We start from the raw sequence: 26,911 nt of genomic DNA on the forward strand, positions 1-26,911 counted from the left end.
TTCCAGACCACCCCTGCCCAACCCTCGCTCGCGTGCGCGCCCCTCACCAGCCGCCCACCTCCCCTTGCCCTTCGCATCAGGCTTCTCCACCCCCAGCCACGGTCAATCCCCCGAGGAATACAGATGCATCCGGACATGAAGTTACATTAAACGTCTCCCTAAAAGCCACCCTGGATTCATTAGACTTCTTTGCTGGGCTCACAGTGTTAACTTATTTTTCAAGTGAGGATGAACTAGTCCATTTTCACATGAATGTGTTTTCCATTACAGCTGATTTTTTTTTTCTCCCTAATTTAAAAAAAATAATGTTTATTTTTGAGAGAGAGAGAGCAAGCATGAGCAGGGCAGGGGCAGAGAGACAGAGGGAGACCCAGAATCTGAAGCAGACTCCAGGCTTCGAACTGTCAGCACAGAGCCTGACGCGGGGCTTGAACCCATGAACCATGAGATCATGACCTGAGCCGAAGTTGGATGTTTAATGGACTGAGCCCCACAGGCGCCCCTGATGATTTTTCTTCATGCAGATAGGAAGACCTCACAGTTCTTCTGAAATGGACTCCTTCAGCATGGCGCATTGCAAACCCACCCACGTGGTCCATAGGTGATCGAGGGCTGCTGGGTGCCTGGCCACACGCACATGGGAGTATCTCCTAGGGAGCGCTGGCGTCACCCCCGGGGGGACAGACCAGTCACCGTCCTGCACTTGGGAACAGTCATTTCTGTCATTCCCGCTGTTCTGTTCCTGGGGCTTTCAATGCCCTTTCCTGTCTACAGTCTCCCCCAATGACTGCTTAACCTGTGCAAATGGGTTTCCTAATAAATAAAACCTCAGATGTCATTCCAAATAAAAGTCAGCAAATGACAAAATAAAATGAGTTTGTCATGTCAGGATGACCTGAGTTTAAAGGCATCAAAACTGCACGTGAAAATTGCAAAATGGACACATTTTTAAATGAATGTGTGCAGAGAGACTGGAAGGCAGGCACAGATGGAGGGAGACAGTAGTTGGAAACAGCCTTGACCTTCCTTCATCTACACGAGAGGAGCATCGAAAATCACCTTTTTTACTTTAAAGATTTTCCCTCCTAATGTTGATCAAGCTCTAAAGGAAAATTATTGACAACGGGCCGTATTCAAGGCATTATTCTAGGATCTTCAGGGATGCATGCAGTACGGTTCCTGAGCTCAAACACAGACTGCGTGATGTGTTCGGTACACGTGTGCAGGCGACTCAATTCGTTTCTCCAGCGTCTGTGACACACCCCCACCCGAGCTTCTTCCCCTGTCAGCGGTGAATGGCTCCCGAGTCGCACTCAGCACCCACACCCTCTGGGATGCAGCTCCTGTCGTGGGCGACATCGCTTCCGGCCGCGCCCCGGCCACCTCACCCGCGGCGCTCAGCTCTGTGGCTCGCCTTGCGCGTGCGCGCCCCTTGGGTCCTCTTCCAGACTGGGACAGCAGCCCTTCCGGCCTCAGCCAGTCTAGTCCAGCTTAGGCCCTGACGTCTGTGAACGGGGTCTGGCCTGCTGTCCCTGCTTCGCTCCGGCGTCCTGCGACCTGCGCACCTCATCCTTCCCCTTGTGGCTGTTGCTGCCTCACTTGTCACCACCCTCTCCAGCCCATCAGATCTGGACCACACACACGTGGCTGCCACGTGGACCGCCCACACACGTCGCTGTGGGTGCCCCATGTGGGGCTGGCCTCATTCTCTTCCCTCCTTTCCTTTGTTTCCATTGCATCTGATATGGGAGGTCTTCCCTGGGGCTCTTCTGACCCCCAGGCCCCAGAAATGTCTGCCTCCGCCATCCCAGCCCGAGGCCTCCCGCCGTGGCAGCGTTTCTCTGGGCGGGTGGTATACATCAGGCTCCGAACTCTTTCATTCTGGGGAGACGCGTGGTACCTTGATGCCTAGTGCCGGGCCTGGCACGTAACCGGGGCTGGATGAGCTTTAGAACATGGCCAAGGTCGCTGGGGGAAGCCATGCGAGGTTCCAGGAATGTGGGGCTCCCCCCTCTCCCCGCCCCGTCACCAGGGGCTACACGGTTTCAGAACCGGTGAACTGCTGTAACAAGTGAAATGTAAGCCTCAGAAAACCCACATTCTTGGAGAAGCACATTTCTGGCTATGGAAAAATAGTCCACGGGCATGTCTGTGCTTCTCAACTAGTATCACAGAGGAAAATAACTTCTACCGTCAGTAAGCTTAATCTACACATACCATACAGGTGCGCGGGGCCAGAGGCGGTCAGCGGGGCTCAGAGGGGGTCAGTGGGGGTCAGAGGGGTCAGCGGGGGTCAGTGGGGGCCAGAGGAGGTCATTGGGGGTCATTGGGGGTCAGCGGGGCTCAGTGGGGGTCAGAGGGGGTCAGCGGGGATCAGCGGCGGTCAGCAGGGGTCAGTGGGGGCCAGAGGGGGTAAGCGGGGGTCAGAGGGGTCAGCGGGGGTCAGAGGCAGTCAGCGGGGGTCAGCGGGGCCAGCGCGGCCAGCAGGGCCAGCCGGTGCTTGCTCTGAGCTCAGATGCGTCACGGCTCGCTCTGGAGGCCAGCGGTGCCCACCCTGCTCGGGAAAGGGCGCCATCCTGTGCTGGCGAGGCCACTGCACGCGGGCAGCCGTGGGGCCCGGCCCGGGGAGGCTGGAGGGCGGCCAGGCTGCGCTAGTCCTCCGTCTGCGTGGAGCTGAGGTGCAGCGGAGGCGGGCGCCCAGCCCCGCTCTCCGGGCCAGCCATCACCCCGGTGGGGAGCCGCACGGACTGCGGGGGCAAGGGGGGCAAGGGGCCCCGCCCTGAGGATTCTGATTTGGGGGCTGTCGGACCCCCACGTCAGGTCCTTCCGTGCGTTAGCTGGGGGCGCTCGGCTGGGGTGGTGCGGCCCTTGGCAGTGCCTGAGGGACGCCCCTGACGGAGCCACGCTGGTGGGGGAGGGGAGGCCTGCTGGCACCCGGCGGGCAGGGGCCCGAGGCGCCGCCTCCGCCGGCTGCGGAGGCTGCGAAACTCACTTCCTGTTTCCGAGCGCGTCTCGTGGCGCATCTGTGAGATGGGGGGACACCCGTGGGGGCATCGTCGGGCAGCAGCTGGTCAGTCCGCCCGTGTGGTCGCCGGCTGGGGAAACCCGGCCTTCCTCCTGTTCCCGGTGGGGGCTGCCGGTCACAGCGCGCTCTCGCTCCCCGGGGACTCGACGTGGCGCCCGAGAACCTTCTCACCACGCTTCTCTCCGAACTCCTTCGTGGCGTCGAGGCCTCAGGGCGCCGAGTGCGGCGGACACGCACGAGTGCGGGGACTGGCCGCTGAGGTGTGGGGGGGCTCGCGGGCGGAGGGCCGCGTGTGACAACACGGACGCTAGGTCGTTGTTTCCACGCTGACCCGCGCCGCGGCGTCCACCTCCTGCGAGGAGAGTCTCTCGGCAGCGCCCCGCCCCCGCCCAGCTCCCCCCGCCTCCAGCCCCGCCCCCTCCCCGCCCCCAGCCCCGCCTCCGTCCCGCCCCCAGCCCCGCCTCTCCCCTCCCCCCACCCCTCCCCGTCCCGCTCCCAGCCCCGCCCCCTCCCCGTCCCCAGCCCCACAGCGCCCCTAACCCGCGGGACGCGCACACCGCTGAGGGGCTCTGCCGTGGCCCCGGGTGCACGTACGGACTCTGGAGAAGCGTCCTGTCCCGGCAGTGAGGGGCGGGCGCGACGGTGAGGGGCAGCCGGCGCGGGGCTACGGATTCCTGACGTCCGCCGAGCCGCGGGCGTGTGCTCTTCGCCACGCTCCCACGACGTGAAAGGCGCTCACGAAGACGCGGCTGCGGCGCCTCCCAGCGAACGGCGCGAGCTCTCAGGACCGGGGCCCTCGGCGCGGCCGCAGCGCAAGGACCCCCCGGGGCACGGGCGCGCCCCAGACACGCCCCCCACGCTCCTTCCAAATGACGCCTGTCCGAAGGCGTCGAGTGCGGTTTGGCGGAACGCCCGCCCGTGCGCAGAGGCCCCGGGCGTCAGTCACGGGAACGCCCCTCCGCACCTGCTCTCCGCACGAGGCTTCGGTGACGCGAGGACCCTCACCTGGCTCGGCTGTGACAGTGCGCACGGCGGCGGCACCCTCGCGGGGCCGCTGGCAGCGAGCGGGCGTGGCTCCGGCGCGGCGGCTAAAGCGGAGGCCGAGGTTGGGCGCCATTAGCGTGGCTCGTGCAGAGCCGCAGAGCACGGAGCCCGCGTCCCGGCGGCGCCGGGCCAGCCTCCGCGGAAGTCACTCAGGGCTTGTCTGGAGGACGAGCGCGATTCCGCTCGTCAGCAAAGCCCGGCTCCTGGGGTGTCAGGGCGGCTCTGGCTCCCCGTAAACACGGAGGAAGTGGGTCCATTTGATGCTCTTCCAGTTGCTTAAAGAAGTCACCTGCTTCCAACATAAGCATCCATTTCCCTGGCAAACCACCGAGTTAGTGGTGGAACAGAGTCGGCTCGAGGTGGTCTACGGACGCTGGGCTGAAAGGCACCCCGGAGCTGGGCACCCCGGAGCTGCCTCGAGGGGCCGCAGACACCCTGCAGCTCCTTCCGCACGGGCACCAAGGTCACCTGCATCCCAGGCGTCATTTGAGCGGTCACACTGTAAGCTTCACACTGATCTTGAGCCTGAGACTCTGGTGCCTCTGTGCTCACACTCAGGTGGAAGGGAGGTGCGACAGAACCAGAGGACGCGTCCGAGCCCGCGGAAGAGACTGACCCGGGGCGGCAGGGAGGGCTTCCCGGAGGTCATGGGCATGGGCTTGGGCTGGGTCTTGGCGAAGACAGAGCGGGGCATGAGGGAAATGCACGGCAGGTGCGTCCCGGCCGTGTGCCTTCCCCCGCGTGGACTCTCGGTGCTCAATACTGGAGATCCGTGCGGAGTGGAACAGGGGACAGGATGAGTGGGCCAGGAATTACCCACACAACTGCTCCCATTTAAGGAGTAGTCTAGGGGCACGGGCACCGAGGGGGGCACTTGCTGGGATGAGCACTGGGTGTTGTATGTAGGCGACGAATCCTGGGAATCTACTCCCGAAGCCAAGAGCACACTGCACGCTGTAGGTTAGCCGACCCGACAGTAAATTATATTAATAAATAAATTAATAGAAGGTACTCCACAGTTTACTGTGGCTCTCTCCGGTGGTCTGGGGGCTCTCAGGGCACAAATGGGCTAATTAGTTTTCTAGGGATACTATCTTGTTTCCTTTTAAGTGTCAGAGTTTTCTTCAGATTATTTATTTTCTGGGGGAAATATCAAATGGCCATTCTACTGTTCTTTTTTCCCCTGAATGGAAAAAAAATGTGCTTTAATGTTCATGCACCTGCCTGGATACACTGTAGTATTTTGATATCTTGACATAGTGGGACAGTGCAGCTTCTTGGACGGGGACGCTCCTAGCCGGCACCCTAACCTCACTGTGGCTGGGCAGTTACAGAATCGTAGGACTTGCAGCCAAGGTCGTGCCCGTACCTCCTCCACCAGGATTTCCAGAAAGGGAAATCCCATATGCTTCTGTTCCGGGTCCACCAGAGCTGAACTAACTCTTTCTTGCTTCCGATGTACAATGAGGTAACTGTGTGATCTGGGACAAATTAAACTCTCTCGACCTCAGCCTGCTCATCTGTGAAAGGGACCTACTCGGGATGTCGCTCTCTGTGTTGCTGTGGGGATGGAAACCGAGCACCGAAGGGATGGGCAGATGCGAACGTCAAGGGCAGCCATTGCGGCGTCTGCTCAGCGAACAGAAACGAGTGCTGACAGACACCATGAACTGGGCGCTATCCGTCCTCTCTCTGGAGATTGTTACCAAGAGTCCACGTGAATATTTAGATCTGACCAGGGGTGCGCACCCATGAGCAGCCATAACCGGGGGTCAGGGGGCTGTGCCAACACCATGCCAAGAACTTCATTTCTTACGCAGGCTTCCGGAAACCTTGCAGGTAGACAGCATTTTTCCATCTCCCAGATGAGAAGGCAGAGGTTCCCATGGGTTGAAACACGTTCCTAAGGTCAGCCAGGACCCTGGTGGCAGAACTGAGAGAGAGGGCCGCCTCCAGTCACTGGCTGTCATGAGCCTTTCTTCTTTCTTGGACGGCGTACAGAGCTCAATCTGATTTCTCACGGCTCGATCTGGCTTTAATCCTCCACCCTGTGCAGAAGCCCATGGGCACCTGTGCCCATCGCAAAGGAAAGTGGGAGAATCATTCTTTGTTTCGGTGAGAATTTCCTCAATTTGATCAGTTTCAAGTCTTCTAAGTAAAAAAAGGATCAAAATACTTTGGCAGCAGAAGAAATTTCAGGCTGTCTTCCCACTCTGTGATGCAGGTTGTTGCAGGGACTGTTAACCAATGGGATTAAGACACAGACAGGAAATTAACTGTAATTATCTCTCAATTCTTTAAGTGATGGAAACCAGTGAAAACTATTTTTGGGAGAAAGGTCTTTTATATTTGCTTCCTCACCTACTGAGAGATTTCTTTGGTTCACGGGAACTTCAGAGGGGACGCAGAGAACGTCAGAGTGTCCATGTCACGATACTTGGAAACAGTCACATGAAGTGATTTCCTCCCTCGGGCCAGGCACCCCTCTGGTGGACCCCGCAGGGTTTGCATCCGAAGTAGTAGAACTTGTTCCCAGGAGCAGCTGAGTGACAGTGGTGTTTAATGACCACCCGTCTCAGCACTGCCCGGCATCTGGATGGATGGAGGGAGGCTGTCACTCTGTTGGCATGTGATCTGCTGCCACAGGGCTCGGACAGCAGGTGCCGCTGCCGCCCCGAGACCCTGGCCCAGCCAGCTCAGACCGGAGTGTTCTTTGCTGCTTGAATGTGAATAGGAAAAAAACAATCCTTGAATGAATTTGAAAAAAGTTGCTATTTATACAAAATTTCCTTGATAAATTTTTACAAAGTCTATGAAGTATTATTTTGGACATGGATCACTGCATTTAATGTTCCTGAAATCCCAGGAGTACAAGCAGGTTGGCAGTGCTCTCAGCCCCACAGGCCGTCAGTGGAAGACGTGGGATCCCCGTGGCCTCGCTGCTGGAGTCTGTGTGAGCGGCCACAGTGCGAGGGGTCGGCCACCCTCTGGGACCTGCTCCGGGACAGCGGCCACAGTGCCTGCCCACCATGCGTCACCTCCCTCACGACATCCGGGATGCTGTGCCTCCCGCCGTGCGTCACCTCCCTCACGACATTGGGGACGCTATGTGTCCCACCAGAGTGTCACCTCCCTCACATCCTGGGATGGTCAGCCGAGAGCCACGGAAGGTTCTAGGGGAACAACTGAGGATTTCCCACCATCAGGTCTGAGGAACCCACTTCCCCACAGAGGGAGACACATGCACTGGTGTGATATTGTTAAGTCCCTGAAAATACTTATCACTTGTCCACGTGATTTCCTTTGTGATGGCCCCACGAGAAACTCAACACACAGATTTAATAGAAATAAATGGTACTTAATGTTTTGAGAGTATTAAATACTGTATAAATTAATACCATATGAAGAAACAGATTTAGAAATACAGATAAAAACTTCCAGGCACCCAGATATCAGACTGATTATCACACGTTATGACGGAAGTCTCTATGATTTGCTTTTAAGGTGTAAGAGAGGCATTTCATGTCCATTTTCAACAACGCTACAGCCTCTCTCTCACACTGGTTCTGTCCCCATTTGCGTGTCCCTGGAGGGTCCTGAATGGGATGATTATGGCAGAACTTTTATATTCTGGTTAATTAAATGCATTTTAATTTTATAATTAAAAATTACATATTGGCTGTGAGCCTTTGGTAAATAAAACTGCAGCCCATACAATATTTTAGGTATATAAATAATATTGAGACAGAGGTTTTGAAAAACTGAAGTAAATCTGTGTTTTCACCGACACGTCGACCTGCTCTTGTGACAAAGGTTTGTTGGTACCTGCTGTCTCTGGGCTAGACCTGTGTGCTCCTAAGTGGTACGTCACAGTTAGAAGCAGAGGCCTGGAAATATTGTCTAAGATTTAAAATGATCATTGGATCACATTACTGCCAACAATTACAATAAATAATTAAAGAAATAATCTTACCCATTCAAGAAAAACTTTCAATTATTCAGCTGGATAGTCTGGGGATAATAATTGAGTTAGTTCTGTAGATGGGAATACACAATTAGAATATACTCACCGGAGCTAATAATTATTAATTACAGGCATTGTTATCTATCATCTTCTATATGTATGTCAGGCAAACTTGAAATACAACTGAAAACTTTAATTTAGCAATATAATTCTGCTGAATTCTCTGCCAATAGAGAAGGGGTTCCAAATAATTGCAGAAGATTTATATAACTATAAGTGATCACATAAGAATTTTGAAATAAAAGTGAAATGATTACTTAATTTAATATCTTAAGGTATCTGAAGACCTGACTCCTCTTTTCTTTTAAAAAACTGAGCTGGGGCCTGAATCTCCTTTAGATTTAAACCCCGTCACAGCTCTCCCTCTCCACGCACATGACGCTATGAAAATCCGTGGTGGTTGTTCAAGTGGCTTCCCGAGTATAGGGAGAGAGCTCAATCTAAGTGTTTTCTAATCCAATTACCCTGTTAGTTTGGGCTTTGCTTATGTCCCAGAGGTCAGAGAGGTTGGTGAGAGTCACCCCCAAACGCCGGGGGCCAGCCAAGGAGGCGGCTCTGAAGGGCTTCCCCTCCTGTGTATCCGGGAGCCAGCAACAGTTCTCTGCGCCTTCCCGCAAACGTTAATCACATGATGTAAGATGGAAGGAGCCACACGCATCATACGGTTTTGAAAGGTCTCTGTAAAATTCCATTAAATAGAAGTAGTGAGGCCTGATGGAGATCGTCCCTGGTGGATTACTTCCTCCCGCTTAGAAGTGAATACACAAGGCATGGAAGTGGCGTGGAAAAGTGTCCTTTCGCAGATACCTTTGGGGTTGAGTTCATCTCATCTGGAAACCCTTCCTAAAGGGGCTGCCCAGAGCCCTGGGTGTAAAGGCTGGTTATCGGGGACGAGAGGGCAGCGGCCGCGGTGCTGGCCCCTGACAGGTGGAGGGGGTGTGCCCACCACACCTGTGTCTGAGGACTCCTGGCTCCGTGCCAGGCAGCTGCGTCAACAGCACTGCCATTAGCCACTTTCAAGTGACCTAACTTCTTAGGGCCACCTGGGGGGCTCAGTGGGTCAAGCGTCTGACTTCGGCTCAGGTTGTGATCTCATGATTTCTGAGTTCAAGCCCCGGGTCAGGCTCCATGCTGTCAGCTTGGCCACCGGTCCCTGCCCCAGACGGCACAGCTGTGGAACGTGTGCACTGGGCTAGAACACTGTTGCCCTGTGAAGTCATGTGAGTATGCGTGCACCTATCTGTTCAGCAGATGACTTAGAGCAAACGAAACTGGTCATCAGGACCCGCCCTTAGGTCTTCAAAGTGTGGGGTCAGCAACTCTGCAGAAGGAGAATCTGGAGAGGACACCTTCCAGTTGAGATCCGCTCATGAAGGAGATGATGTGCACCGCCTGGTGCCTGCTGGGTCATCTCAAATGTGGACGCATCGTGGCTCCAAACACATGCCTCGTGGTCCATCCACGCCTGCGGTTCCCCACACTGTTGCCCAACGATCATCCTTGCAAGCCATTTACAACCAAAAAGGAAATTTAAAAATTAGCTTTCTATCATGTAAGGCACAAATACGTAATCAAGATGAAGTACTTTCGAAATGGCAAGCAGCACTTGTCTGCTTGAATGTAGTCACCACACTTAAGCTTACTGTCTTCCATTAATTAGAGCTTCAAAGATAACAGCATAAAAGGAATTACAGCAATCAAGTCCATGGATGTCTTGATGCGACACCAAACTTTAAAGGTGAAAGATTCCACACAAAAGATGAAAGCTATTTTGACACTTTAACTCATGTCAGTCTCAAAGCATAAGTGTAAATCAAGCAGGAGGCAGAAGCCGTATCCACACCCACGTGCACAGCGGTTTCCCTGAAGTTACCCAAAGGGACGTGGGCCACCCAAGCGCTGGGGCAATGTTGACGGCTGGCAGCGAAGACGTCTATTTCCGAAGTGTTAATTGGCAAGAAATTATAGTCTAACCAGCACTTAACATCTCATAGACAGGAATGTGAGCAATGACAGACGCCTCACTGTCCAAGGCACTTCTTGTTTTCGTTTTAAATATTTAAATCTCACATTACATAATGAGAACTTGGATTTTCCAAAGAAAATGTGTGTGTATTCAGCTTCACTTGGGACGTTTAATTTTGAATGACGACTACATTAAAGTGTCACCAGAATTACAGTTTTACTGTCATAATTTGGGGAGGGGAGAGAAATTCTCAGACAGTGTTTTGTTTGATGGTAAAATCATAGGTTTTCATATTTGCACGTGGCCAACAGCAGGTGTGTGGCTGACGGCCTATTTCAGTTAATATTTCCAGAGTTGCTACTGTCTCTTTACTCAAGGAAACGAAAATGACCTTCCATGAAAAAGTTAATAAACTGACAAGGCCAATACCACCTGCAAGGGTAAAAATAACACGTAACTTGTCACTCGCTTACACGTACGGAGGCTCAGAGTCCAAAGAACACACTAAACATTTCCCCTTTCCTCTGCACAGTCCGGTGAGAATGTCAGAAGGCCCCCATCGCTATGGTAGGGACGACATCCTCATAATCTCAAGGTGACTGTCATCCATCCTGAAACACAGGCCAGGCATTTACAAGTGACTTCTGCGCGTGTCTCGTTGACAGGGTGTGGTCAGATGGCCGAGCTCCTGGCCTACGGCTTCTCTGTGAACGTCAGAAGCACTGGAATCAATGCGCAGCATGGTGTGAGCCAGCCAAGCTCGGACGACACGTGCGGCCAGAAAGCTGGCGGGGCACGGGGCGCTGAGAGGGGTGGCGGGCTCTGTCCGCCTGCGTCAGACCCGGGCTCTGCTCTGGCCCCACCGTCAGGACCCCAGGGCTGCAGGGTGTCCCAGCCTTCTGCAGCAGGATCCCTGCCTCCGGACAGACCACAGACCCGGTGCAAGGCACACGGACGACGCAGACACAAGGTCGTGGGCAAGCTCTGCGTGGTCCTGGTCCATAAAAGGCCGGCTCCAAACCGGCCCTGGTGACGGCGCCCTGGAGGACGCAGTGGAGCAGGGCCAGGTGCAGCCATCCTCCCCGGCCCCGTGGCGAAGGTGCGTGGAGAGAAAGGCCAGCACGGAAGCTGCTGGAGGGGTCGTCAGGGAGCACGGCCCCCAGGGGAGAGCACAGAAGGGAAGGTGTGAGTTCCTGAACTTTGCAGATGCTGCTCCCAGCATCTCCTCCAATTGCCGGCCGACTCCGGGCCTGTGTCCACGTCGTGTGTTAGCCTTCACTGAAGAGGACGACCCGACTCTGCCTTCCGGGGCTGGAGAAAGCAGTTGGCAACTGTGGGGCGAGCCCCAGAGACGTCCTCCAGGGGGTCCGTGATGGCTGTGTCCCTGCCGTGGACGTGTCACCTGCAGCACACCGGCTGTGGGGACACTTCGGAACAGATGTGCCCCCATGTCCCCAGCTTCCTGGTGGTTGTGCTCTCCGGGGGTGGGGGAGGCAGAGGGGCTGTTTGCAGAACCAAATCAACTATTAAAAACATACTTTAGATCCTAAGGTGACAGACATGATGTCTGAAGACAGACTCTAAGCACAACTACGTTCAAATGTCTGAAAAACACCACAATGTGTATAAAACCCAGCCTCGTTTTCTACCTAAACTTAGCGTGCGGGTTAATAGTCCATTAGCACCAGGTGAGTGCAATTATTAAAAACAAAAACCGGAAGTGCAAACATCTCTAAATTCCACACCTGCAGTTAATGAACGCAAGGCTAGAAACGACACCAACTCAATTCTCAGAGGAGGAGGGGAGATGAGCGGGGGGATGGGGCCGGAGAAAACGCAGCCCCCCGGCCCCCAAGGAGGCCTCTTCCTGGAGGCCGGGCTCCCTCCACAAGCAGCCTCTCTGCCAACGCACCAGGTTAGAGGCTAACGAGCATGAAACCCGAGCTCTCCCGCAGCCGGCCGGCCCCCAGCGACGCAGTACCCCCGTACCCCCCCGGGGGCCATGCACCTGTTCGCAGTGAGGAGGGGCACCCGGGACACCCGCTGCAGCCCTCGGAGGCCAGGAGCCCGGGCTGGAGAGGGACGGCCGTGCAGACCACATTCCGAGAAACTGTGTCCTGCCTACCGCCTGCCGTGGCTCCCCCTGCTTCCGCCTTCCGGGCGTCAGCTGGGGGGTCCTGGTCCACACTGCCCCCGGGCTTCCTCTCTGGGGAGGTGCCGGAGCCCTGACTGGTAGCCAGGGGAGCTGGGTCCCCTGGCCCAGGGCTTGATCTGGGCCGAAACTGCTGTTCACAGGATGCCGAGGGCTCTGACCCCACGGGCGTGGTCGCGCTCCTCTCTTTCGGCCTGGGGGGAGCCCGTGAAGACGCGCCCCAGAGTCTCAGGGGCTCCACGAGTCTCAGCCACATGCTCATGCCCTGGGCTCCCGGCCCCCCCGAGAGGGCAGAGGTTGGGGACTCGAGTACACAGTCGAATGGCCTCTGCATCCCAGAACACGGGCCTCGGGCCGCACGTTGGGGACCGTGAATGCCCACGTCAGCACGGGTGCCCCAAATCCTCACCGCAGGATCCCCACATCATGCTGCATGCGGGTTTCCTGCTGGAGACGTGTGTCTGAAGGGACAGTATCAGTTCTAACATCTGAACGTCCACCTGCATCTCTGCGTCAGGGATCTCGTCCCCAGGCTCTGTCCTCCAAACCCGAGAAATGCCGACGTAGACTCGCTGAATATCTCTCGAAAAGCACACAGGATCTGCCCCTTGAGCAGCCCAAATGCCAAAGTACCTCGTCATTTTTACCATCATTTGCCAGAAGGTAGGGTTTTAGAAATACCGTCCCAGAGGCCGGCAAATCTCAGTGTGCAAGAAGGAGACGAGGGTCCAGCTCCTGGGTCCCCGCGGTTAGCACGCAGGATTGAAGCTCGGCGGCAAGTATTCAGAAAAGCATTCCACTCTTTTATGAGTCACAGAACATTCTGGAATCACTTACTATTAATTATAAGAAGGGATTAAATGTTAACTAGCCAGTGTTGGTGGGGAAGTTTTGAACACGATTATTCCTGATCTATCTGCCCAGGAGTCTGAAGCTTCTTAGTATAGTTCACATTCTGTTTCCTTTCACTGTACGAGGCGCCTCTCTGGAATTTTTACAGACGTTACAAAATAAATACTTGTGGATTTGATTCCATTGCTGGTGTGATTGATCAAAATGGAAGCAAATGAATGGCCTGCTGTATAGCCCAGTAGGCTGACCAAGAAAGCACCAAGTTTAGATTATAGGAGACAGTTTAAAGATGACTTCAAAATGGGAAATGGGTCCCTCTCCATCTTCTCCATGTGGGGTTGCTGCTCAGGAACTCAGCGACCCTGCACCTGCCCCCTGCCAACACTGGGCTTTCCGAGCCTCAGCGAATGCATCGTTTCCTTCTTAGGTATCTTCCTTACACTCCTGATAATATGTGATACGATCAGTCATTTCAAACCTCATCTCTTTCCTCTGCAGCATCCAGAAAACAACACACAGAGCAACAGAGATATAGATATTACCCAGGATCAATCCAGTGGGCGCCCCGGCCCTTCTATTCATTCCTTAGGTCTAAGAAGCGCAGCACAGTCCTGGATCTTCACGGCTGCGTCAGGATGAAATAAGCCAGTGCAATGCAATATTCTAGAAAGGAGTGCTTTACACAGGGGACCGTGTTTCCTGTCTTCCGTGTAACGACTTCGTCACCACGGGTGCCCACAGAGACACAAATCTCACAATCCAGATCCCTAAGCCTAAACCCAGCTCACCGTGTGTGTGTGTGTACATGTGCATGCGTGTGTAGGACTCTACATTTTCAGTGTCTGAACAACAGTTGAAAGATTAAGCTCAAAAATAATCAACCTCAGTCAACCTTTTCCTCCAAACGGGGACCATTAAGTAGAGCAAACGTACTCAGGGTAGCCTGACCCCGCTACTGAAAGGAAGTGGCAGATAGCTGACACTCACTGAGTTCTGAATGGCTCTGGAACCTTCGTGGAGGCAAAAGGAAGTTAGTGATGGCTCAGCACGGGGAATTAATTTACTTAAGAAAATAAATTACTGTATTACTCCTTGCATGTCTATGTCGTAGACGGCACATCCTACGTCACACGGACCATCGAGAGCACGCAGGGGTGCCCATCAGCCGGGGCTGCTCCTGGAAACAGATCTGAGAGGAAAAGGCCCATCTAGATGTCAGAGGTAATAGCCAACCACAGGGGGAGCTTCAATATTGAATTTAAAATATTAAGTCAGTGCAAACGGATTTAAATATTTTAAAACTGTAGATTCTCAAGTAGATTATTCATGCATTCAGCAAATAACTATGGAGTCCTGTGCCGCATGGGGGCAGATGAGGGGATTGGGAGGACCCTAAACTCACCCAGAACAGGGTCCACACGTAGAAGGGGCTTAAATTCGTCACACATGAATCTCCTTGTGTGTCCCATGGCTGGAGGGGTCAGTAGGACTCGCACAGATTATCTTCATGGGAGAGCTTTACCTATGGCTGTTCACACCTGTCACGCTGTTCACACCCGCCACGCTGTTCACACACAACATGGCTGTTCACACATGCCACACTGTTCACACCTGCCAAGCTGTGTACACACAACACAGCTGTTCACACCTGCCACGCTGTTCACACACAACACAGCTGTTCACACATGCCATGCTGTTCACACCTACCATGCTGTCCACATACAACACACTATTCACGCACAACACAGCTGTTCACACACAACAGCATAGACCCAAAGGAGCTCAGGGTGGGTCTCTTCCCCCCACGCTGCTGGTCCCACAGGACATGCCCCGTCCCCAGGTCTCAGATTGCCCCCGGTGTGGCAGAAGGCACTGTGGCATCCGGAAGCCCATGCTTTGCTTGTGGTGGGGGTCTGTCACGGTGAGCTGGTCACAGAAGCATCTCCAGTCTCAACCCAGTGGCTCCAATGTGAGCAGCTGGAAACCCGAAATCCCGTTACTACCCAGCAGTACTGGTCCTGACGGGCTGGGACACCTGCCTGAAGCAGTCACAGACCCAGGTGTCAGACACTGTTTATCTTTAATGTACTTCCTGGGACTGACCGAAGGTCAGCGTGGCGGGTGTGAACAGCGTGGCGGGTGTGAACAGCGTGGCGAGTGTGAACAGCCGTGGGAAAAGCTATCCCATGAAGATAATCTGTGAGTCCTACAAACCCCTCCAGCCATGGAACACGCAAAGAGATTCGCATGTGATGAATTCAAGCCCCTTCTATGTGTGGGCCCTGTTTTGGGTGTTTCCGACAGCATGTCTGACCTCTCCTAACAGGTGCCTGCCCTCATGGCCCCTACGTGTTAGTAGAGGAAGACAGCACACAAGTAAAAAGATAATTTCTGGTATCAATTATCTGCAAGAAAACCGACCACTACAAATATGGCAAACTGAGCCCATCTCAGCTTGCTGCTGTGCAGGGAGACATCTCCCCGTGACGCCTGCCAGCCAGAGCGCGTGGCCCCAGAGCAGGGCACCCAAGCCTTTCCATGTGCTCTGACCCCTCAGCAGTGCGGTGCCCACAGAGTCCTTCTCAAAATACTATTTCGACCCCAAAACATAAAGCGCAGGGATCAAACAGCTTACACTGAAATACAGTCACAGGGTGTCTGACTTTCCATGATAATCTGTGTCTCGATGCCGTGAGTCAGGAGACCTGGCATCGGGACGCACAATTGCTGGGATTTCTAAGCCTGACGAGCACAAAGGACGGTTTGAAATGGCGTCAAGGTCTGAGTGTGGTCTCGAGTCCCGTGTGATGAAGTCACGGTGCTGCCGTAACCGAAGGAAACCCCGAAGTTAGAGGTTAGTGAAAATAAAGACCCACCGTTTACCCATGCACACTCCTGCAGCCCCGAGTCTGGAGTGTGTGAGGGACGCTTCGGGGCCGCTGGCCTCCAGCTGGGACATGGGGTCCAGATCCAGAGCAGGTGGCTGCTGCCGCCCTCACCCTGGCTTCCTGCAGGGCGTCCTCTGCGGACGCATCAGCGCGGAGGGACGCTGTGTCCCTGTGCCCACACGCCTTTGGCCGCGCAGACCCCTGCGGCCAGCACAGCCTGCACTGGGGGAGCCCCGCGCCCCGAGGCTGTGAGACCGCTGAGCGTCAGGCCCCCCACTGATGCTGATCACCGTCAGTCACTTCTGAAGCCTGACCTCTCTCTCCCTTCTCTGCGGCGGCTTACCCAGCTCTCACCCCGCTTCTCCTTTCTGAACCAGAGCTTCATGTGTCCTCTGGCTTCCTTTGCTTCTGATGGGCCTGGCTGACTGTCCCCCTGGTGTGGCACGCAGTCCTGGTGGCCAGGACCCTGCCTCGGGCCCCGGAGTGAGCGGCCAGGTGGGGTCCCCTCTTCTGGCGTCCAGGGCGGCGGGGAGGTGTGGGCTCTGGAAGGTGGGCCCCGGTCTGGGCCTCGGCCAGGCTTCCCACCGGGAGCCCGCTGACCCCAGGCTGGCTCCCGGGGCCGAAGGACATCCTTAACCTGGATGTTTCCTAAGTTAATAGAGTCTTTTATACTTTTGGACACCGGGTTATGTCACACATGTAGCTTCCTGACATCCATGATATCTTCCATTTTATTTTCTAAATTTTATGTATTTATTTGAGAGAGAGAGTGAGTGGGAGGAGAGAGAGTCCCAAGTAGACTCAGTGGTCAGCACAGAGCCCCACTTGGGGCTTGATCCCACGACCCAAGATCAGGACCTGAGCCACTATCAAGAGTTGGACGCTCAACCGACTGAGCCGCCCAGGCGCCCCTACACGTTTGTTTTAATGAGCCCTCCCTTGTCCCCAGCCACGAGCACTAGAGTTTCTGATTTAGCTGCTTAACCTCTACGTCGTGTGCCAGAGTGAAGGGCTGCTGAGCCCTCCGAGATGGGGTGGCCATTTTAACTCGGGAGCCCGCAGACGTGCGCCGTGGGCGTGCCGTCCGAGCCGGGGCTGGGCCAGAAGAGCCGAAGGAGGTTCCCATCCGTGCACTCAGACACTCGTTGTGAGGAACTGGCTCACACGAGTACGCAGGCCGACAAGACCCGGGACATGCAGGGAGGGTCCACACGAAGGAGCCCAGACAGCGGATCCGCGCTGGCCCGGAGCTGGGGGGCCAGACACCCCACAGCAGTCCACGCATCAGGTCAGGTTCCCAGGGAGCAAAAAGCTGATTCCCCAATTTGAAGACAGTCAGACGGGAGAAATTCTCTCCGGCTCATGGGTGGGTCAGCTTTTTGTTCTAGCCAGGCCCTCAAATGATTGGATGAGGGAGGGCAGGCTGCGGCCGCCTCTACTGATTCGAATGTTCACTCAGCAGGAAGACAAAAAACAAGCGCTCGCAGAAACACCTAGAAGAGTGTTTGACTAAGTATCTGGCTCAGTCAAGGTGACGCAGAAAGTTAACCATCAGGTAACATACATGTAATATTCCAACATTCCTCAGAATAACCGCGTTCGTCCTCGACCACCAGCGCAAAGCGCACACGCACCAGGTGCGCACAGCACAGTGGGAAGCAGAGGGGCAAGGGCGTGCTGGGACCCAGAGGCCTGACTCTCTTCTGTATACAGACGGCGCTTCAAAGGTTAAGTTTTTTCTTTTTTTACTATATTTTATTTTCAATCTAATAGTTAATACAAAGTTCATGTCAAATTCTTAATAATTAAGGGTAAGAAATTTGCATTTAAATTCACTTTTATAAAAGGGGTGCCTGGGGGGCTGAGTCAGTTAAGCGTCTGACTTCGGCTCAGGTCATGATTATCACTGCTCGTGAGTTCAAGCCCTGTGTCGGGCTCTGTGCGGACAGCTTGGAGCCGGGAGCCTGCTTCAGATTCTGTGCCTCCCTCTCTCTCTGCCCCTCCCCTGCTCATACTTTCTCTCTCTCTCTCAAAGATAAATAAACTTAAAAAAAAAAAAAGAAAGTGAGCGGTTCTAACTAACACTGGTCAGTGAACTGTGATTCAGTTCATTCTCTCCTCTGCTTGGGTGGTTTTTTTTCAAATTTTAATTAATTAAATTTAATTTTTTAATCTTTTTTTTATTTCTGAGAGAGAGAGACAACGTGGGCAAGGGAGGGTCAGAGAGAGAGGGAGACACAGAATCTGAAGCAGCTCCAGGCCCTGAGCTGTCAGCACAGAGCCTGATGTGGGGCTCGAACCCACAAACCGCGAGATCATGACCTGAGCCGAAATCAGCCGCCCAACCGACTAAGCCACCCAGACGCCCCTCAAACTTTTCTTTAAATTCCAGTTAGTTAACTTACTAACCAAAAGAAGGATTTTTTTTTTAATGTTTTTAAAATTTATTTTTGAGAGATAGGAGACAGCATGAGCAGGGGAGGGTCAGAGAGGGAGGGAGACACAGAATCTGAGACAGGCTCCAGGCTCTGAGCTGTCAGCACAGAGCCCAACGCGGGGCTCGAACCCACGAACCGTGAGATCATGACCTGAGCTGAAGTCGGATGTTAACTGACTGAGACCCCCAGGCGCCCCAAGGATAATTTTTTTAAAAGGCTCATTCTCCAGAATCTAGAAATTCCTAATTGGAAACCGTTTTTGAGTAAGTCCAAAACTGTCACATTAAATTGTCATGTTTCTTGGAAGCCATAAGCAAAAAAAGAAATCTGAAGTGACAAAAGTAACAAATGTATTATAATTTTAAAAGTGCATTTTAAAGATAGCATATGTGAAATTATTAGGTCTGGATAATCAATAAACTCAAAGGTATACACAGGACTTTGTGATAATATTCCTCTCATTTCTAACATTAATTTATATCCTACATCATTTCAAGGAAAGAAAACTCAATACTGACTTTGGGGAATTTGATTTAAAAGCATTGCATTGCTACAGTATTTTTTTTTCCCTGAGGAGAAAAGTGTTTTCTTTTCAGCGTTCTCAGGATGTTTTATGAATTGTATGAATTTTAATAACTTGTCTCAATATAATCCTTTTTAAACTAACATGTTATAAGGAATAAAAGCCACAGTATTGATGTTTTTAATATATACTTATGAGATGTTGTAAGTATACAAAATAGTGACTATAACTGTAGCCTCAAGTTTTGGGCATCTAATATCTCTACATCTTTAAAAGGGAAGTCCATTTTAAAAATAAATAAAAGCTGGGATTTCTTTGTTTCAATAAATGCTTTTTTTCTTGGAACTTGTTTGATCAGTGAGTAGGGAGTAAGGAGTTTATGTGGCACCTAAACTGATTAGAAGGAGAATGAATCACGGAAGGCTTCCTGGAAGAAAGGATTTCAGAGTTGCATCTTGAGGCACAGCGAGGAATTACATCAAGAAAACCAGGGGGGTGAGTTCTGGGCTGGGCAGAGCATACGCAAAACGTCGGCAGCCAGAGGGTGTCAGGAGAGCTGCACCAGCAGAGGGGACGGGCAGCTGGGGGGCGAGCCTGGGGCAGGTCGTCTGGGGTCTGACAGCCCCACGGGGGACGGACCTTTGCTCGCTGCTAACAGGAAGCCCAGGGAGGGAGGGTGCCCGGCGGGCACGTCTTGGTCGGGCTGTAACTGATGCTGTATTTCACTCTGTTCTATTAGTTTTGGGGGGGCCATATTATTAGAAAGATCATAGAGTGCGGGGTGTGTGGGGGAGAGCGGATGCGGAGTCCCATCGGGGGGCCGGTTAGAAGGCCGCGCGGAGGCCCAGGGGAGCACGCCATGGCGTGCAGCACAGAGGGGTGACGCGGCGGAGCGTGTGGGCCGGTCACAGATGCGCGAAGCGGCTTCCGCGGTCCCCACGATGCGGCTGGATGACTCCCCGACTCAGCTACGGGTTTATGCGTCAGGCACCTGCTTCCTGTCCACTCCCTGGATCCTCCGGTGACAGGCTGTGAAGCGGCCGATTTGGCTGGTTTCCTCACGAGGAGTTAACTACACGTTTGAGTAACTGGTGGCAGTTGCTATCACGATGGCGGTACCAGGTACCCTGCGTGGGTCTCTGACTGAGCCACCACGCCCCTGTACCCTCCAAACACACCCCCTACTCTAGGCAAGAGATGGACTCACGGAGGTAAGTGGCAGCCAGTCGTTTGGTGAGAGTCCTGGGCTGTGAGCTGGTCCCAGCAGGACTCATCCCTTTGACAAGTTTGGGCCACGTGACGGGGTCACTTACGCTGCCTTCGCACTGTGGGTGAGCGGATGGGTGCACGTGTCTAAGACGCGGGCAAGGGTCACTCGGATCCAGGAAGGAGCACGTGGCCTTCTTGGCGACGTCCCAGTCTTCATCACTTGTCCCTACACCTCAGGTGCCGAATGTGGCAATGAGGTCGGAGACGTGACTTTCCAGGACCCCTGGTCCCGGGAGAGTGTGGAAGAGAGCCCTCCGTGGCGCCTTGCCACAGGCGAGGGGCTTCACGACACCCGTCTGGGAGCCTCGGCGGCATTTGGTTTTCCGTCCGCAGGAGGATTTAGCATATGCCCGACAGAGCAATGGGTGCCCCACGCTTCCGTGTGACCCAGAGGGAGACCAGCAGCACTTACTCTTGGCTCGGTGCCAGAGAAGACCCCGTCCGTCTGTCCGTCCATCATGCACGCACCCAGCCAGTATTTACCATCACGATATAACTGCCCCGCTAGGGTGGAGTGGATGCCCACGCCCCAGATGTCCACATGCTAATCTCCGGGACCACAATTACGTCACCTTACACGCCAGCCTTGGGTTGTGTGGGCCCGATGGCATCACGGGCCCATATGTGAGGGAGTCGAGGGGCCAGAGTCAGGGAGGGAGGCCTGGTGGGAGATGGGAAGGGCCTCGGGGCTGGGGGGCGTCAAACCCCACGAGCCGGGGTGTCCTGGAGACAGACTGACGCGCCCCCGAGGGACAGGTTACTATCGAAATACAAACAACAGAATAAAAATAAATTTATGGCTGTTTCCTCCATCACACTTTGTATGGATTTTCCCTTTGTTTTAATGGCTTCTAGAATCAGTTGTGACACTTGTTGAAAGAACTTTTGACCCAGAGAAAAATCATTATCATCTAATGTTACAGCATTTTCCTCCACGATATCAATGACATTCTCTCCTTATAAAAATCGGGTGAAATGCATATTTAGACAAGTAAATCTCTCTGATAAATCATTTCACCGACGAGAAGGAAACCATGTGTGAAATGAAAGTTAGATGTTTTGAAAACCACTTCATTTAAGGACGGGACACTAATCGATAGGTGTGTTTCTCATAATGAAAGAGACAGTGGAGGGGAAGCACGTGGTCTCAGCCCACCGGGGCTCCCGGATGGCACAGAAACGGACTCTTTTTCGGCTAAATGTCCACATGCCTTTATGGGCCGAGGCAGAAGACAGGCGACCTCCAGCGGCCCTAAGCCAGCTGCCCACTCCTGGCAGTGTTTAAAGTAGAATGTCTCATGCATATTTCAACATTCTTAATAAACCTTTCATGCATATACTTGATACTTACTGATTACTAGATGCATGTTAAAATTACATGTTTGTACTTGTTCGAGGGGAGACAGCTGAGCGACAGCCGCTTCTACTTGGCAAGCCCGGGAGAAGAAACACACTTAAACGAATCCGAGACGCCAAATAACCGCTGTGAATGATTTTGAAAATAGCTTGTTTTGGAATTATTTTCAAGAGAGAGTTTAAGAACCATAAGAGAAAATCAGTTTGTCAAAATAATCTGTCTCTCTCTCCACACAGACACGTACACACCTACCCATGAACAGTAACTACAAAATGTCACGTCGCTCTATGATCGTCCCAAGGTTCCTACACAAAATGACTGAGATCGCACTTGTCTCCCGACACGAAGCTCCGGATCTGATCGGGGGCTTAGCGGGAGTCACATCCTGTGTCGTCGGGTGTTTTCCCCCATACTTTTGCTTTCCTATGATACAGATTTTTCATGCCTTTGGCATTTTCCTCAACCTCGTTAACGCAACACTGGCTGCACACCCACCCAGTTCTATCCAGGAAGCGAGACTATCAATACACGCGGCGCTTAGGGTAAAACCGGAAACGGCGGACTCATGGCTCCTCTTCCGTTTTAGCAGAACGTGCTGGAGTCTCTCCCAGCGCCTTGCTGCCCTTCCTCCCCGGCGCTCAGACCCTTCCCCAACCCGGCACCCTCCCGGGGATCCCGGCCGGGAGGGGATCTCGGCTCAGGAACCGGGCTGAGGTCTGGCAGGAGCGTTGGACGGAAGCAAGTTTTGGGGCAGACACTTTGGGAACACGACAATGTATTTGGGAAAAGGACACAGATTGGAATCTCGGTCTGAGCTCCACTGCTTCTTGCACAGTCTCTGTGAAAGCTGTGTTGTCGCATTCTCCCCGTGACGACAAACACAACAGTTGTTTTCTGCCAGGCGATTATTGTTTCAAAACGTTCCTGAAGACCGCGAGAGCGCCGAATGGTCACCTGCTCACAGGAGACATTCGACAAATACCGGCGAGTAGATGAGCGAAGATCTCTGAAAGTGCACCTGTTAAACTGCACTGAACGCAAAGCTCATAAGGGCGTCGGGGGCGGTCATGGCCTCGCCGAGGGGAGTCACGGACTTCCTAAGGTACCGGGCACCCAGGAGGAGGCCCGGAGGCTCAGCCCCACCGCCCACAAGCCTCGCCGTGGTGGCACGTCACTGACAGTCACAGCCCCACAGATGTCGCATGGCACACGCCCACGGCACCGCCCCCCAGTCCCCACAGTGCAGTGCTTTGGGGTCACAGCACCCCATGGTCCTGCGCGCCTCTTCTAAACACCCAAAGGCTCCACGGTCAAGAAGTGTCAGCAACCCCCCACGAGGGTGCCCGCGAGCCACCCAAGATCGCTGAGGACCCCCCCCCCACACACACGCCCTTTTTGATAGATAACTCATAGCTCCCACTGCTTCTGAAAACCGAGACTCAGCAAGGCCACCAGCTGAGTTGCTGGAGGGCTGGCGTCACCGCACGAGGCTGGCGTCCAGGGGCCTGGCCCATCACCTGCCGTCTTCTCCCGGTGTGTCTGGAAGGCAGGCTGCGTGCTGTTGATGGGGTGGGGACGGCCCTCCCTGAGCTGCCCCGGGTCCCCCCGCCTCCTGCCACCCTGCTCCTCATCACCCCCCAGCTCTCTTCTCAGACGTGCCCCTTCCCGGCTCTGACGTGCCACCACTTCTGCCTCTGGCAGTGTTCAGACGACCTTGCTCCCGACACTGCCCGTTTCTGACTCTGCTTGGCTTTTACGTGGGGCTTGGTGGACGTTTATTGCTGGCCTTGTTTTATGGCTTCTCCAGGCCATGTATATTCATTGCGTTACAGCAACAGTCACAGTGCAGTGAAATATCGGTGCCGATATTTCGTTCAGGCAGTAAATTTTCAGGGGGCTGGATGTGGTTTTCCATAAGAATGGAAGCACACCGTGACTTGGAAGGGGATGAGGAGTGAATTTCTAGGAAGGAAGGACTTGCTCCGGGCCATGAACCAGGCCTGCGGATCTGCACACCCCGCGGCAGACATGCAGCGCGGCCCAGGGGGTGCGGGAGCCTGGGCGCCCCCACGTCCGTGAGCTGTGGCCCAGGGGGTGCGGGAGCCTGGGCGCCCCCACGTCCTTGAGCTCTACTGCATCCATTGGACCTTGGTATTTAAAGCACAGCCACTTCCCAAATGTCAGCCCTTAAACTTTCTTCCTGCAGAAGACTTCAGAGAAGTTATACTTCACTATTTTCAAGAACTTTGATAACTAAGAGATTGCATTCTGAGAAAAAGAAAGGTTATCGATGAAAGAAATGTTTCAAAAGACCATTGCAAACAGGAAAATAGGACAAGAGGCGTTTGGGGAAGTTACCAAATGTTTGGAGAGCATATGGCGTCTGTGGTGAAGGCACGTCTGCTGCTCTCGGATGAAGACCGCGCCCCTGCACACTTCTCAGCAGGAAGGGCGGGAGGGCCGTCTTACCTGCTGCGGATCTGACGGTCGAGGTGGTGTTGGAGGGCGTCATCACGGGAATACATTCATCGTCCTGGGAGTAACCGGCCTGGATGGCTCGGAGGTAACTGTGGCTGCGCGTCCGGAAGCATCCGGGAAGGTCCAGGGCGTCCATGGCCTGGGATTCGACTTCACTGAAGACGGACTCACACACCGACTCGAACTGCCCGTTCATCTCGGCCTGGCTCATCTGCAACAAGAAGGCACAGGTGACGGCGCCACGCGGCTGGGGGTCGTGGCCAGGTCACAGGGGAGCGAGAGAGAGCAGCCAGCCTTCGGGAGCTCTCTCTTCAGCAGAGTTAATTTGAAACCGGCCTTGGGGCTCCATTAAGCTTAGGGAATGGCTCTCACTGGGTTATTTCTCACAAACACTGTGAAAAATGGTCACTGCCAAGATGTTACTGAAATTCTGAGGGCCCCCAAGGGAGGCTGCAAGGGTGGCCTGCTGGAGTGGCTCGGACACAGGGCGCGGGTGGAGCGTGGCCCCGGGCAGTGAGCACACGCGTGGCCCCTCCGTCCTGACCCCGGCGCCTCCATCAGGGTCCCAGGCTGCCCCCGCCTGGGTGCTGAGCCCGCCTCTACGCATCGTCATGGACGCCAAGCACAGATCTGGCAAGAAGCTCATCTCCTTCTCCCCAGGAGGCCACGCACCGCGAGTGCAGCTGGGGGGGGAAGGGCGGTCTGTCCGTTAGTTAACAGGCTGCATCACGTGCGTCCCGGCCGTGCCACTGCTCAGCCTGGGATGTTAGGACGCTCACTTGTTTGATAATTTAGCTGGTGCAGTAATAATTTTCAAGCTTGCAATTTAGTTTCCGGGAATAGAGTCACCCTGGGGACCTAAGGTTCCAAATGTATTAAGAAAATACCACGGCTTTGGCCCGGCGCAGGGTGGCAGGTGCCGGGCACACCGGGCGCGCTCGTCGGGTCGGCCGGAGGGGCTCTGCGTGGGCTCAGGGACTGCGGGCACGGGCACGCATTTCCTGCGGCTGCCGGGTGGGGGTCCTCATGCGTTTCCCAGGAGCCAAACCCACAGGCTTCACGTGGGAGCCCAGCGAAGGGAGGCGCGCAGAAGACGGGTGGGGAGACCGGGTGCAGGACAGAGGAGACTTCAGGGAAGGAAAGCTTACGGGCTCAGCCAGTCGCCGCCTGAGGACAGGAGCTCCCGGGTCAGGGGCTCCGGGGCGGGTCCCCTGTTAGGCTGAAAGGACCTTGATACATGAGCCCTCCCTGTCACTCTGTGTTGGGCGCACCCCTCGGGGGGACCCCGCGTGGGCTGACACGTGGTGAAATCCCCGTGCGCCCGCCGAGGCTGGGGCAGGCTGTGCGGCGAGCAGAGGCTCAGTGCACAGGGAGCGGGGAGGGCTGAGCCGGCACCTCCTGTGACCTCCGCCGTCCCTCCTGCCCTGGGGGAGCGGAGGCACCCAGGCCACCCCGGGGCCGCCGCCCTCCTTCTCGGGAGGCTTCTCCACGCCCAGCCCCCGCTGCCGTCGTCCGGCCTGGGTCCGGCACCTGTGTCCACCCCTTACACCCGAATGTGCCGTCGCACCGCTGGAGGGCCACCCAGCACCCCCAACTCCCTGGGTGACGCTGGCCCACAAAAACGTCTGCTGGAAACGCCAGCTTCGTGCCTGTCCCTGCCTGCTCGCAGGGCGGAAGCAGGCGAGGAAGTCAGCTCCCCTCTGACAGGAAAGCAAACCACTTTCTTCCAGAACCGCTGACTGCAGACCTGGCCGTGGCCGTCTGGCGCCGCCCGGGGCTCCTGACACGCGAGCCTGAGCCGTGTCTGGTGCTGGGACGGTGGAGGAAAGCGCAGGGGGACAAAGGCGGCCGCCTGACCCCCGCGTGAGGAGGAGAGGCTCTGGGTCCCATCGGCAGGAAAGACCAGAGGAAAACCCGTGTGAGGGTTTCTGAAGTTGGAGGGGCAGGCGGATCAGGGTCAGGACAGCACGACCCTGCTGCCGTGACAGCCTCACGCGCCCAGGGACGGAGCCGGTGGGACACACCCCTGCTGTTGGACACACGACGTTTTCTGCCTCCACATTCCTTACGCTCTGCTTTCCCTCATGGGGATGATGTCAAGAAGCCTCAGATCGTTTTATGTCATTATGTCAAAGACCCACGTTACACAGCCTGAAAAGGCCAAACCGTGAGTGACGGCGCGCACGCCCCCCGCACCTGGCCGCGGGGATTCGCCCACGCCCTCCCGCAGGCCCTCCGCGGGCCAGGGGCTCCGGCCTTGACGCAGGAAAGTGTCAAAGCTGCTCGTGCATTTTAAAGGCTAAAATCTCAGCAAGGGCCACTTGGCTAGTACTTACAGCTACTGAATCACACCCGTGAGGTTCTAGAAACGAAGGCAGCTTGTTCCTCTCACAGAAATAGAAGGAGTTGAGAAGGATCCCAAGTTTGGGCCCGGAGAGGAGCTGAAACGGCCTGCGCTCTGAGAGCTGGGGCGCTCGCCGAGCCTGAGGGCCGCTGGCGGAGGCGGCTGCCATCGCGGGGACTCAAACCCTGGCCTGGTCCCCGGGAATCCCAGGAGGGCGCTAAGCCAAGGGGGTAAAAGCTGTGGAAACAACCAGTGTGGCCAGAAGCTTCCTCTGTCTTCCTTTGTGAACCATAAACTCAGAAACGCAACCGGACCTGCTTCCGGAGAACGTGGCACCGAGGAGCCAACACAGGGCAGGCTGGGAGGAGGGGAGGTGACAGGGGGCCGTCCTGTTTGTGGCAGAGCGGGGGCGGCTGTGCAGTGGTCCCGACGGGGGCGAGCAGGCCCGGCCCGGCGTGCGGCCAGCGGGGCTACGCTGAAGAGAGGGCGGCGGTGCCTCCAGACACTAAAGGCAGAGGCACCGTGTCCGGCGAGGCCACTCGGGGGCATTT

At 55.0% G+C, this 26,911-nt stretch overlaps 1 protein-coding gene across 1 annotated transcript in view; it reads right to left on the reverse strand.

The window, feature by feature from the left end:
- The window catches only part of DLGAP2 (DLG associated protein 2), a 176,424-nt gene that overhangs the window by 26,265 nt on the left and 123,248 nt on the right, over positions 1 to 26,911 (reverse strand). The window contains exon 14 of the mRNA XM_039223525.1: positions 24,008 to 24,227. Coding sequence (XP_039079456.1) covers positions 24,008 to 24,227 — 220 coding nt within the window. The remainder of the gene's footprint in view (positions 1 to 24,007; positions 24,228 to 26,911) is intronic.

Source organism: Hyaena hyaena, unplaced genomic scaffold, assembly GCF_003009895.1.
Source record: "Hyaena hyaena isolate Hyena2069 unplaced genomic scaffold, ASM300989v1 scaffold_1354, whole genome shotgun sequence".
NCBI lineage: Eukaryota > Metazoa > Chordata > Mammalia > Carnivora > Hyaenidae > Hyaena > Hyaena hyaena.